Genomic DNA, 12,945 nt, shown 5'->3' on the forward strand with positions numbered 1-12,945 from the left:
TATGATTCAGTTGTTCTTTCCACAGCTTACACACATATGCCAATATGTAGCTACGCTAGAAGTTCTACAATATCCAGTAAACAACGCGAATTGAAATATAACTTCTTCAGTCCAGTGTTCACCCACTTCAATTACGACCGCCTTTTTAACATGCAACTAATCTTCTTGACAGCAATTTAGGTCTATCATCAGCTTTTCCTTTCCAGCGATCTCGTTACACCTTGCCTCTGTTTCTCAACCAACTGCCGCATCTTTAGCACTATCATGTAGATTCCCTGCCCCATACCAAATTAAGATAAACTGACCAGAAAAACTCGAGCCAAACTGCCCGTTAGAACGTTAGACCCAATGGATTTAGGTCTAACATGTCCCTTTGCTACAGATCATACCTTCCCCAGAATCCCTTCCACAATCTCAAATACAATCTCATTTTGTTAGTTAATGTGAATGAGGAGAAACGGCAACAGGTCGCCCCTGCGTTCGAGGACTCCAGGGATGATTAGTACTCTTCAACGATTGTCTGTCTGGCGCCAATGGTCGCATAACCAGGACCTGTGATATACAGCAGCTGCTCATATGACAATCCGCCACCAAATCCATTGGCTGCACGTGACCGTGATCGGTGCGATGGAGGGGGAGCAGTGGGCTAAGCAAGTAGGCTAACCATACTCAAGTTTGACTTGCAGGCTAGCGGAGGAAAGGCGCGACTTACATCTCTTTTATTTGGTCTATCTGCACAAAAAAAAATAATTCCGGGCATTGTTCAGTGGAGAAGTTAATAAAGAACCGAAAGTATGAAAGGAGGTGCAGCTTGTATTCAGTGGCGCAGATAATGGAGCACACGGGGGAATATAATAATATCGAGTCTATATCAATTACAGCTTTATACAGCAGCTTCTTGGTCTAATCTCGCAGACTGGTAATGACATAGAAAATTTAATAGTTGACATACCATGTATGCATATAAACACACATTTTACGTACTTAAACACTTAACCGTATTGTGAAAAATGTTCCTAGTAAATGTTCAGGTTCGTTCTGATTCAACCTGGCTGTGTGCAACAAAGAGAGTCATTGGACATCACAAATCAGATTAATTGCAGTTAGAAATAGTTGTTGTCAACCCGTGGCAGTTCAGCCAATGCAGAATTATGGAATACACAATATGATTGTATAAAATAAAATAAATCACGCTATTGTTAAAGATCTTGCAAAGATTTGTAAACATTGCTCCAAAAGAAGAAAAGGAAGAGTTCTTTGCAAATGCAGACACTGTCTGTGAAACACTGTCTTGATGAATCCGTCCGAAACCTCAGCCGATGAAACTCAAACTCGTCTCTCCGACCTTATGGAAATCCACTCCCTGGATTGGAACTGTAGAACAGCGGAAACGAAGCAGAGACAATGAGTGTAATGCTGGAACTTCAGAAAGATTACGGGCTGTTGCCTTTAATGAAAAGAGTGTTCTACACGTTCAAAGTTGGTCACTGCTCACGCTGATGTAGTCATTGCTTGCTGGATCTCAGCTCACTCAGCGGAGATGTTGATCTCCCTGCAGGCCAAACTGTCGACGTCATTACTATTCAACGCCCACTGTTCACCATAATGATAATGTTGTCTTTTGGGCCATAACAATGACCACAGTGATAATTATACAGCGTGTCCTGTTCACTCACTGAACTGTATTCCGAAGACACCCATGTTTGAAATTCCTCCTGTCTGCATAGAATGAAACTGGAGATTTATCCAACTCCACTGCAATCAGCAGATCGCGATTACCTGTATCAAAGGCACCACAAATGCAGTGTTGTATTTTATTCATTAGTGCCCCATATGACAATGTAAGTAGACAATCACTCCAGGTGCTACTGCCTTGCTGCTTCACAGCTAACCTCAAATGCAGGATCACCGCCTAACTCATAGATCGTCTTTTACCTTGAAAGTGCAACTGTGTGTCGTTATTCTAATGTCAATCGATTGCAATTTGTCATCATGCATCTGGTATGGTTTTTTGTACAGGTAAGCCTGTACAGAGCAGATTGATAACTATATGAAATGATCGCCAACGGAAATATCTGGTACTATAGCTCGGTCAATGGAGCAAAGGGATTAAACAGTGCAATAATGTAATTTGGTGGCACGAATGTTGACCATTTTAACGAGCTTTTGCGTGGCCGTTTCAGTCTCCACATGTGCAGCACAAACATATCCAGAGAACAAATAATAATCAGCTTCTTCTTCATTACACCTAGTGGTGCAAATAGTCCAAACGGAAGGGCCTTCTCACCCTGCGCGATGGCATACTATTTGGACAATAGAACCGTGTAAGGGGATTGGTAATACAGAGGCATCTGAGGGAGATCATTTCCAACCATTTGTCAGAAGGAACCTCAAACGCACGGTAAAATGATTGGTGGTAGAGGATAATATTGCACAGTGGATTGAGAAGCTTGACAGGTAGAAAAAAAGGGAAGTAGTCTTAAAATCTGGACGGTTTCAACTATCAGAAGCGGAGATGATTTCTTAAATGGACCTGACGCAATACTAAATAAAGCAGCCTCGAATCTTAAAAGCGAATCATAGGCTGTACACAGTCAGAAACAGAAAGAGGTGTAAAATAACGTTAGAAGATAATATATAAAAGAGCTAAATTGAATTAGTGCACAAAGTGGACAACATGTAGTGAGGGCGTGTTTTTGGTTTCAATATCCATTCAGAAACCTGATGGCTAAGGGAAAGAAACTATTTCTGTATTATCATTACAGATCCAAACACATCACTGACGAGACATACTGAACACCTACTAATCACATCCCACATCACTAACCACAGTGATAATTTCACTGCATACACAGTCCCAACTCTGCAGACATGGAGAACTAATCAGCTTTCCCATTTCCAGTATGTTCAACATTAGTAATGTCGCTGCTACTCCAACACCATCACTGACAATGCGGTCTGTCTTTAATCACGTCACTCGGCAGAACTATTCGACCAAAGATAATGTCCAAATATTGTTGATCCCATTGTCACGGGTTACGAAGGTCAAGTGCGACAACATACGTAATATGCTGAGTTGTTATTGCCCGCTCACATGCAGCAAATATAACGGCTCACTGCTCAGCAAGATACAAAACTGCACAGTCAATACCTCAATATTGGTATCATTGATGGGAATTCTGGCAAATAAGCATTAAGCTTATATGATGATTCTTTTGCGCAAGGATATTAGTAAACATTCAAGCAGTTAGGGAAGAATTTCTAGTCGTCTGTTATTTTTATCATTACATCGGGTTGTGGTACAATCCGAGCAGATCAGAGAAAGCGAGAATTTATGGAAGAAATGTTCACATAGTTCGGAGAAAAGGAATTTGTTACACTTATAACGAAGACATTTGTGACTACCACGTTCAATTTAATACAAGTCGCTGTTCATTTGATAAAGAACCTGAAGTGACATCATCATCTGCCGCTTGTATTCAGTGTTTAGTCGGAACGGTGCCATCAGGAAAATCTAATAATATCCTTCTACAGCGCTGACTGTGCAATGGTTTACAGACCGTTACGCGAGTAAGCTTCTCTGATGTTTTGTGTGACAAAGAAGTAAATCATTCTAGAGCAGTAAATCATTCCTCTTCCCGCGGGACCACTGTCACCCGCAGCCCTCTGCGTTTCCGTTGCCGTCGGGGGGCCCATCTCTACCAATCCGATCATCCGGAGGGTACACACCCGCTGTTAACATCTGGGCCGTCTCAGTTCTCAGCTCTGCCACCACCTTCTTTACCATCCCGCGGGTTGGGCTGGCCGCGAAACTTCACCAAAAGGGGCTACTATCCAGACTGTACCCTGCCGACGGATTACTACCGCGTCTCCGATGCGTTCTTCTCCTCACGCACCTCTCTGATCAGCTCAACAAGTGAGGGAGGAGGGCGCGTTTTACGGGATTGTCGCAGACCCCAAGCAATCATGTCCTGGGAATGGGCGTCCTTGGCTATCTGGTCCATCTTTCATCTTATCCACCTCAACCACTTGAATGAACCATGGCACCGGAAATAAATTTAACTGCCTCTCTAGCCGAAATATGTAAACAGAAAGCTTCGCCCCATTCTCTATGTTTTGAAACCCCCCCCCCCCCAAAGCTGCAGTGGGCTCCCTGTCGTACCAAAAGCGTTTTCTGATGCGTGTAGAAACTCAGTCAGGCTAGCAGAGGTTTGGCTAGTTTTCACGGCTATCACTATATCAGCCGCCAACCCTTTCAAGCTTTCAACCAATATTTGTCGTTTTTCATCATCAGAGCACTAATACTCATCTAAGACCTGAGGTCTGCCTCACCCAAGTCTCATATCCTTTTCCCGCTCGGCGATGGGCGTCATACCAGAGCAATTCCTTAGCTTCCGGCGGGGACCCGCTGCCTGTGCACTGGGCACTTATTCGTCTGGGAGGTAAGGACTGGTGCCAACTCAGATCCTTCACTCTTCACTGTGGGAAGGGGACTAATTAAACTTTCCAAATCCGACCACTCCTTCCCCTTACTCCTCAGAAACGATAGAACCCTGTCTCTGAAATCTCCGCCCCCAACTACGGGCGACTCAGCTTGTTACCCAGCCTGCTCGGCTCCCTTGTCCTTCTCCCTGACAATATGGACAGGCAATGTCCCCGCCTCATCTGGGGCACTGATAGACGCCATTTCATTAAAACTTCACTGTACGATTTCAAGGTTGCCAACAGCTTTAACCATGCTCAAATATAGCATTAACAGTTCTTTCCGGGTACGAATATCCACCCCAACCAACATTCACGCATTAATTACCGGCAACCCAACGGAGGGATACCACTGCTCCACCCTAGTAACATCCATACTAGCACAGATTTGATTGGTGCAATCACACAGCATCCAAAGGAATCAATCCCGAACTTAGCCCCCACAATTGCAACCTTCAGGCTCGGCCAGCTCGTGTTCGTCTGCGGAAATCAGCCTTTGACCCCACCAAACTGAAAAATCATTTGTGTGGATGCTGTGCAATGTACCGCCCAGTTACAAACTCACAACGCGAAATACCAGACAGTGCACCATATGCCATTAAATCATTATGAATCTTAATCTAAATATAGGGTTAGGGAGGAAAATAAAAAATAAGGCCCAATTCTGGGAAAAGTCACAAGTGCATGCTGGAGCTCACTTAGTCGCCATTCTTCCACAATGATCACCTCCGGGCGTTGTCGACCTTCCGTCCCTCAGAGCCCAGTCCACTCCGTCCGGTGGTCTAGCAGCTCTCTCCACACGCGTCCTCCCTCTTCAACTCTCCTCAACAAAAGACCGCGAAAAACATCTTTACGGATTCACATGATAGAGTAGAGTGGTAGAAAAATAGGGATATCAACTAAGAACATTGATTAGCTAGTAATCAATAGTGTCACTGGTGCAAGTCAGAATGAAATATGACCCAGCAAAGATAATGTACTAGCCATTGTTCTCTAAAGATAGAAAAAGGTTCAAATAAGGATCTTTCTGTTCATGCAGAAGCATCTCGAGGTGTGACTAAATATGGGAAGAATAGTGTAGTGGTTAGAATGTTCTGGAGAAAAGGGGAAAGAGTCCGCATGAGAAACTGATGGGCTAGCATTGGCTTAAGATAATTATAATTAACAACTAATTATATCATAGCATGTGATTGAAATTATTCTAATATTGTCTAACCTTATGATCGTAAGATTTCCTGCTACATGATGCATGTAATACATTGTGGAGAACTGTGTAATTCGGGGGCAATGTCTGGACTGGCTCTGTGGGAGTCCGAAACTTCCTCCATGGCATGCTATATATATAAAAAAAACTCCGTCAACGTGCCATAAAGAGATAAAGCACGTCCGGAACTCAAAAGCAGTCAAAAATCCAGTATTATCAAGTACAATAAAACAATTTGTTTTTTCCCATAAGCGGCTGAATCGATGGAGTGAATTCAAGAAATAAAATATGAATTTGGGTAGGCGTTGGAGCCGGACGAAGTGTAGAATACGCTGGTGAATCTTCATCATGACTAAAAATCTGTAAATACAGCAGTTCAAGGACACTCAGGTTTATTGTGCATCGTAGTTTAATAAACCTCCTCAACAAGATGCAGATCCACTGAGAGAGCCATATCGCCTGCAGATAAATGTCCCACTGTAGACATAAACACACATACACACACACACACACACACACACACACACACACACACACACACACACACACACACACACACAGATAGTTATAGATATACAGCTAGAGATACATTAACATTAAAATAGTGCATAAACAGTAATAAAAGTGAGTTAGATTTAATTGGTTAAATGTCCATTGAAAAATCGGATTTCGGAGCGAATGAAACTGCTCCTGGAAAGCCGCTCGTGTACTTTAAGCACTGTACTTCCCTCCTGACGGTAACAATGAGAAGCGGGCATGTTCTGTGTGATGGAGTGATGGGGAGCGGGTGATCCTCAATGACAGTCGGCGCCTGTCTGAGGCATCCCTCCTCGAAGATATCTGGGACACTACGGAAGCCAGTTGGCAAGATGGAGCTGACAAATTTTGCAATTTTTATGTATTTTCCTTTGATCCTGTACAATAGCCCCCCAGCCCCGTACCAGACAATGAAGCAGCCTGTCAGGATGCCAACCATGATGCATCTGTTGAAGCTTTCCAGTGTTTTAGGTGACAATCCAAAAATCAAACTCCGAATGAAACACAGCCGATGTCTTGCCTGTTTTAAACTGCATCGATATGATGTGGTCAGGTCCGCTGGATAACTATACTGACAGTAGAGCAGTAGGCTAAGCACACATCTCTGACGTACGCCAGTGTTGATTTTCACCGTAGAGGAGACATCATTAGCATTCCGCACAGAATATGTATAACTTTTCAGGAAATCGAAGATCGGGTCACAGAGGAAGGTACAGGGCCCAGGATGGAAATATATCAATCGTTACTACTGGAATGATGATGCCGCTCAACGATGAGCTAATCATCGAAGGCATCGAGATACAGGTGATTGCATTGTCCAGGTGATCAAACCCGCGTGAAAATCGTCTGCCGTAGACCTATTGTGGCGTTAGCCAAATTGCAATGAGTTCAGTTCCTTGCTGAGGCACGAGTTATTTCTGGTCATAACGAATCTCACCTCCTCAAAGCATTTTATCACCGTAGATGTGAGTGCTGTGGACGATAATCAGTAAGGAAGCTCACTCTACTCTTCTTCGGCAGTGATGTCATTCTTGCCCTTCTGATGTAAGTGGAAATTTAGACCGTAGCAATGACAGTGCGGAATACAGCCGACAGCTGGTAGGCACAGGTTTACAGCGCCGTGCCATGCGCTCCAGCTGGACGGTCACCATGCGAAGGTTGAAAGACAACTTGATATCAACCTTCCGACAACGATCAGAGTGTTACCGGACTGAAGATACATCTTCACAGATGTAGTTATATTCTCCCTTTCAATGCTTCCTTAAGAGGAGTTGAGATCGTCTGGTAACCAAGCATCGCTGTCATTCATGCTATTGGGTTTCGCTTCGTGAAGACCAATTTCCTGAAACCCTTACTGATTATCGTCCACAGCACTCACATCTACGGTGATAAATTGCAATGAGGCGGAGAGAATGGAAGAGAGTGGGATAATGGGATGAGAGAGACGGGGAGAGAGCGATGGTGGAGAGAGCGGCTGGGAGAATGAGAATCGGGGAGAGAGTCGTGAGGAAGACGGGGAATGAAACTGGAAGAGAAGAGGCAGGGGTGAGAGGGAGACGGGGAGAACCAGATTATAGTGAGTGGGAATGGGGGAAAACACTGGGGACAGGGAAAGACACGGGGGAGTGCAAGCGAGACCAGTGCGAGCGAAGCCGATTTGGGAGAGGGAGAGAGACTGGGAGAGAGATGCTGAGCAGACAGGGAGACCGGGGGAGAGAAAATGGAGTAAAACTAAGAGAAAGGGAGAGTAGGAGCGAAGAGAGCCTGTGCAGAGAGCGATCCGGGGGGTGAGGGTGTTAGGGGGAGTGACCTGTGAGAGCGAGAGACCGTGGTTGGGGTCCCGGAAGATTGACTGTGGGAAGAGGGGAAGAGAGATAGATTGTTTTAGAGATTGGCCCTATCCTCCAGCTCACTATGTCTGTGCTGACCATGAAGAATTTTTTTTTTTACTGAATGTTTGCCTGCATGCCTGTCGGTCGCCTCATTGACTAAATCCCCGAAGGATTTAACCACCTTATTGCTTTTTGATCTATGTCTCCTCCTCCTTGTTATCCACACGTCTGAGAATATCGCCATGCCAACTTGCTGATATAATTCGCTCTATTTGTCTCTCTCTTAGTCGCCTGCCGTCCCTCTCTTCGGTTCTCTGTTGCGCTCCCTCCCGGCGCTCAATAACAGTTCAATTGCTGACAGCGGTCATAAAGGTAAGTGCCTTTACGGTATCGTGATAGATGTTGTGAAGCCGTGCATCATCCGCTCTAGCAACGGCTGTAGTAGTATCTGTATTCTTACCGTACGGTGTTTTGTGTTCTAAAGCTCAGTTAAAGTTCACTAGCTGGAAGACAGTTGAAAGTGGCAGAGGGAATGAAAACCTTTAGGTAGAGAAGGAGGAGAACAAGAGCGTGTCCGTTAAGACGGGTCACGACAGGAGCAGGAGGGTTTCATGCAGACGATATTATACTCGGGGATCAGGCGGTGTTGTCAAAACCGAGAAACAGGTGTAACAGGCTCGCCTAAACTTTCAATTTAATAAGAGAGGGAGATTTTATGCAAAGGAAAATTCTACGGGAAAGAATAAACAGAGGCGTACACCATTCATCAGGACTCTGAGTTTGTGCATGTTTATGGATTTCGATGATCTAAGAGATCTAAGAGATTTTCTGATGTTTGATTTGTATCACTGTTCATCACATTGTTTGTCTTCACTCTTCATAAAAATTCGATTCAACGGGTATTTCACCGCATTCCTCAGTTCCTCTCTGAATTTCCTCTGAGTCACTCCGTAAATACAAGTTTTGGTGCAGGAACTGAGAACCTGTAGCTCTCTTCTGCGATGTAACAGGGGTCCGGGACAGAATAAACAAAACTCATTGAAATTCTTTGATAGATATAAAATGCCACGTCTGTTACCCACAACAATGTGAAACTACCGGATATGCTGAATAGCAAAATGACAGATTTACGACAGATTTGTCTCCCTGTCCGTATCAGTCTCTCCACTCTTTTGTCCCCGGAGCCCCTTACGTGTTCGACTGGCCGCGAGAATCCGCCTAACAGTCAGTATATTGAACAGCAAAATCAGAAAGAATGGGCCACAAGGGGTTAAAATTCTGTGGGGCCCTGCCATTCTCTTCTGGCAGTTCATTGTAGGTGGGCGGACAGTTGAAGAGTGTGAGTGTCATGTACAATTCTTCTCAAATCCAGTTGCCACTTTTGGCACTGGAATAGCATCCTTCTATCTACCGGTTATTACCATGACTATTTTGTATGTGCACATATCCCGTGCTAGCAAGAGTCGGATCAAGAAGGATAAGAAGGAGACAGAGTCAAACAAAGGCACCATTTCTCCCAGTCCAGTGCGAGGCAAAACAATGAAACCGAATAACAACATTTCAAGTGCACCTGAAGGGTTGCAGAATGTCAAAGTACAAAATGGCAAGGCAGCTGGTGAAGTAATGACGGATCATTGCGGCCAAGTAGAGGAAAAGGTGGTCTCAAATCCCTCGACTTCCCTCAGTGTCGTCCCTTCCATCCAGAAGGAGGAAGGAAAGATGGATGAGAGCACAAATGTCTCCACCACACAAAGACATTTTAGCAACGGCAGCTCCAGCATAAAGGTCATCACGAAATCCCAAAAGAGTGACTACTGTGCTACCACAGTTGAAGTGGTGTCAGAAAACAGCACCAAGAATGGTAAAGCCAGAGAGCTTACCGCAGCCCACAACATCATTAAAATGACAAAGACCCCTGCTGAGAAAAAGAAGGGAGCTGTAACCCGGGAGAATAAGGTGACCAGGACCATCTTGGCTATTCTGCTGGCATGTATCATTACCTGGACCCCATACAGTGTCATGGTACTCATTAACACGTTATGTTCAGTCTGCGTTCCTAACACTTTATGGACTATTGGATACTGGCTCTGTTACATCAACAGTACTCTCAACCCAGCCTGCTATGCACTATGCAATGCTACCTTCAAGAAAACCTTCAAACATCTTCTCTTCTGTCAATATAAAAACATTGGTGCAACAAGATAAAATCAACAGCAAGCTCATCTCCATGAACATTTTACACATCTTATAGATGACTTTCAAAATGTTTATCACAAATGTATGTATGTAAAATGTTCAACACGCCAAGGTATGGCTCAATTAGTCATTATATGTAATATGGTGAAAGCACACTTGAGTTATGTCCAATGAATTTCTAATTTTTGTTTAATTGACGAGTGTGCTGTTTATTATAAAGTTTCTGTGTGAAATCGTAAATTAATCTGCCAAGTTTCAAGTATAGTGCGTTCCAGTTAATTGGGGCACACTGGGAATTGTACATTTTGGCCCGATTAAACGGCTGCACTAACGCGCCAAAGCTTCATGGAAATAGACAAACTACCTTTTGAATAAGTAACAAACTATGTATTTAGAGGAAATACTGAATAAATTAGAACACAACAAAAATCACTACGGTATATAAAACTGTATTAGTTCCTAACTATTATGGTGGAGATCACTAAGTGTACACTGACGTGTTCTTTTGATTGACTGTAAATAAGGAAAATCATCAGAGACACCAAGTGCAGATTGTGGACAGCTTTCAAACAGTGCTATCGATGATTGGAACCTCCAAATCCTTATTTTAATTGTAACATTCCAGATGATTGCTGATACTTTTAAACTAATCATAGTAACGAACTAGATGAAGATTTGAAATCGTTTAACTTCTCCCCAGCCGTCTCTGGCATCCGCAAGCCTGAATGCTTGAAACCGCAGTGAGCAAAACGGTTCCAAATTGTCTTACTGTTTATCATTTGCCTACGATCAAAGACAATAATCACTGCTTTTTGAATACGAACACACAAGTGAAGCCACTTAAAATGGTTGCTTTAATTACGGCGTAGTGTATAATGGCCGCATACTTGCATGCGACTGACGCTAGTTAGGACCTGTTTGGCAACAGATTCCTGCCCAAATAAGTGGCATATTTTCCCAAATAAACAGAGAAATTCATTTATTTTTGATTTTTTTTCAGTTATTGTCCAAAAAAAGCGGCTGCTCCAATTAACCAATGCTCCAATAAATGCCATTAGACAGAATTATAAAATTAAACATAGGCACATTTAAGGGGTAATGTTCATTTTTATAACATTACTCAGTATCAAAAATTGTATTTTGTACTTTTAATAACTTTGTGCTTCTAATGGATACCCACTACATTACCTTTTAGTTAGTAGTTCTGATAGGTTGCTTCGAATCTTAATCACATGGTATGGGGGGGGGCGTTGGTGGAGGACCTAAATGAAAGGCACAGCCACTGAGGGACTAGGAACAGAGCTAGGTGTGTCAAGAAAGCAAGGGAAGACAGGAATACATGACGCTGGATATTAACACAGGCCCTGGACGAGACTAGGATTTAGGGCCTGCTCTAGGACTTGGACTAGGAACAAGGGACCCGGACGTGGAACTTGGAACTTGTAGCCTGGGCTAGGGCTCCGAGCCCGAGACTGGACATGCACCCGAATCCTGGGTCTTGACTCGGGCTTGGGCCCCGGATCTAGGCGAGGACAAGACGCGGCCTCAGGTCGTGGCGTGGTTAACGGACTGGACGTGAGACTCCACGACAGGGCGGAGGAACTCCAGCACCGGGCTGGGGCATGTTGCCCTGGGTTGCGCGATGTATAAGGACAGGAAGAGGCACATGGACGGGACAAGGGACTCCAACACAGGACGAGGGACCTCCAACACCGAGCTGGGCGAGATACTCCTCGGCTGTGCGAGGCAAAGGACAGGAAGAGACACATGGAACAGCACGAGAACAGGCAGCGGCCGCATCGGGAGCACCGGACGCATTTTGCCACACAGGTCGACTCACAGATGAATTTTCGCCTCACCTGGAAGGACTGTCTGCGGCCATGAATGATTGCGATGGAGGAGGTATAAGAGCAGGTGTAGCACTTCTTCCGCTTACAATGATAAGTGCAGGGAGGGAGATCTGTGGGAATTGATAGGGTGTATGAATGGACAAGGGAATCGCATAGGGAGGGATCTCTGCGGAAATCAGAAACTGGGTGGGGGGGGGTTGCGGAAAGATGTACTTGGTGGTGGGGTGCTCCCAGTGCGGCCTTCTATATATTGCCGAGAACCGACGCAGACTGGGAGACCGTTTCACTGAACACCGACGCTCTGTCCGCCAGAGGAAGCAGGATCTCCCAGTGGCCATAGCTTTTAATTCCACGTCCCATTCCCATTCTGATATGTCTATCCACGCATCGTCTACTCTCAAGATGAGACAACACTCAGGTTGGAGGAATAACACCTTATATTCCATCAGGGTAGCCTCCAACTTGATGGCATGAAGATTGATTTCTCTAACATCGTTATTGCCCCTCCTCCCCTTCTTACTCCATCCCTTATTCATTCAGTCGTTTATCTATCTATCCGCTTAATTATCTCTCTCTCTCTCTCTCTCTCTCTCTCTCTCTCTCTCTCTCTCTCTCTCTCTCTCTCTCTCTCTCTCTCTCTCTCTCTCTCTCTCTCTCTCTCTCTCTCTCTCTCTCTCTCTCTCTATCTATCTATCTATCTATCTATCTATCTATCTATCTCTCTATTTATCTATCTATTTATTCATTTATTTGTTTGTTTATTCATTTATTTATTTCCCCTTTTTTTTCTTTCACTATCTCTTTTCTCTCTCTCTGTCCCTCAAACAATACTCCTTGCCTGCTC

At 44.3% G+C, this 12,945-nt stretch overlaps 1 protein-coding gene across 1 annotated transcript; it reads left to right on the forward strand.

Annotated features, from left to right (window-relative positions):
- Positions 1 to 4,362: 4,362 nt before the first annotated feature.
- Positions 4,363 to 10,260, forward strand: LOC132388684 (muscarinic acetylcholine receptor M2-like). Its single transcript, XM_059961058.1, has 4 exons — positions 4,363 to 4,442; positions 6,612 to 6,771; positions 8,343 to 8,427; positions 9,323 to 10,260. Exons 1-4 carry the CDS (start codon positions 4,363 to 4,365, stop codon positions 10,258 to 10,260), a joined length of 1,263 nt encoding a protein of 420 aa, XP_059817041.1.
- Positions 10,261 to 12,945: the final 2,685 nt, after the last annotated feature.

Source organism: Hypanus sabinus, unplaced genomic scaffold, assembly GCF_030144855.1.
Source record: "Hypanus sabinus isolate sHypSab1 unplaced genomic scaffold, sHypSab1.hap1 scaffold_378, whole genome shotgun sequence".
NCBI lineage: Eukaryota > Metazoa > Chordata > Chondrichthyes > Myliobatiformes > Dasyatidae > Hypanus > Hypanus sabinus.

Bases quoted from the DNA above. Each gene is read 5' to 3' on its own strand.
- LOC132388684 (XM_059961058.1), top strand. From the start codon at position 4,363: ATGGGCGTCATACCAGAGCAATTCCTTAGCTTCCGGCGGGGACCCGCT. The intron at 4,443-6,611 runs GTAAGGACTGGT...CCTGTACAATAG, and splicing joins GGCACTTATTCGTCTGGGAG to CCCCCCAGCCCCGTACCAGA. The intron at 6,772-8,342 runs GTCAGGTCCGCT...TCTCTCTCTTAG, and splicing joins AACTGCATCGATATGATGTG to TCGCCTGCCGTCCCTCTCTT.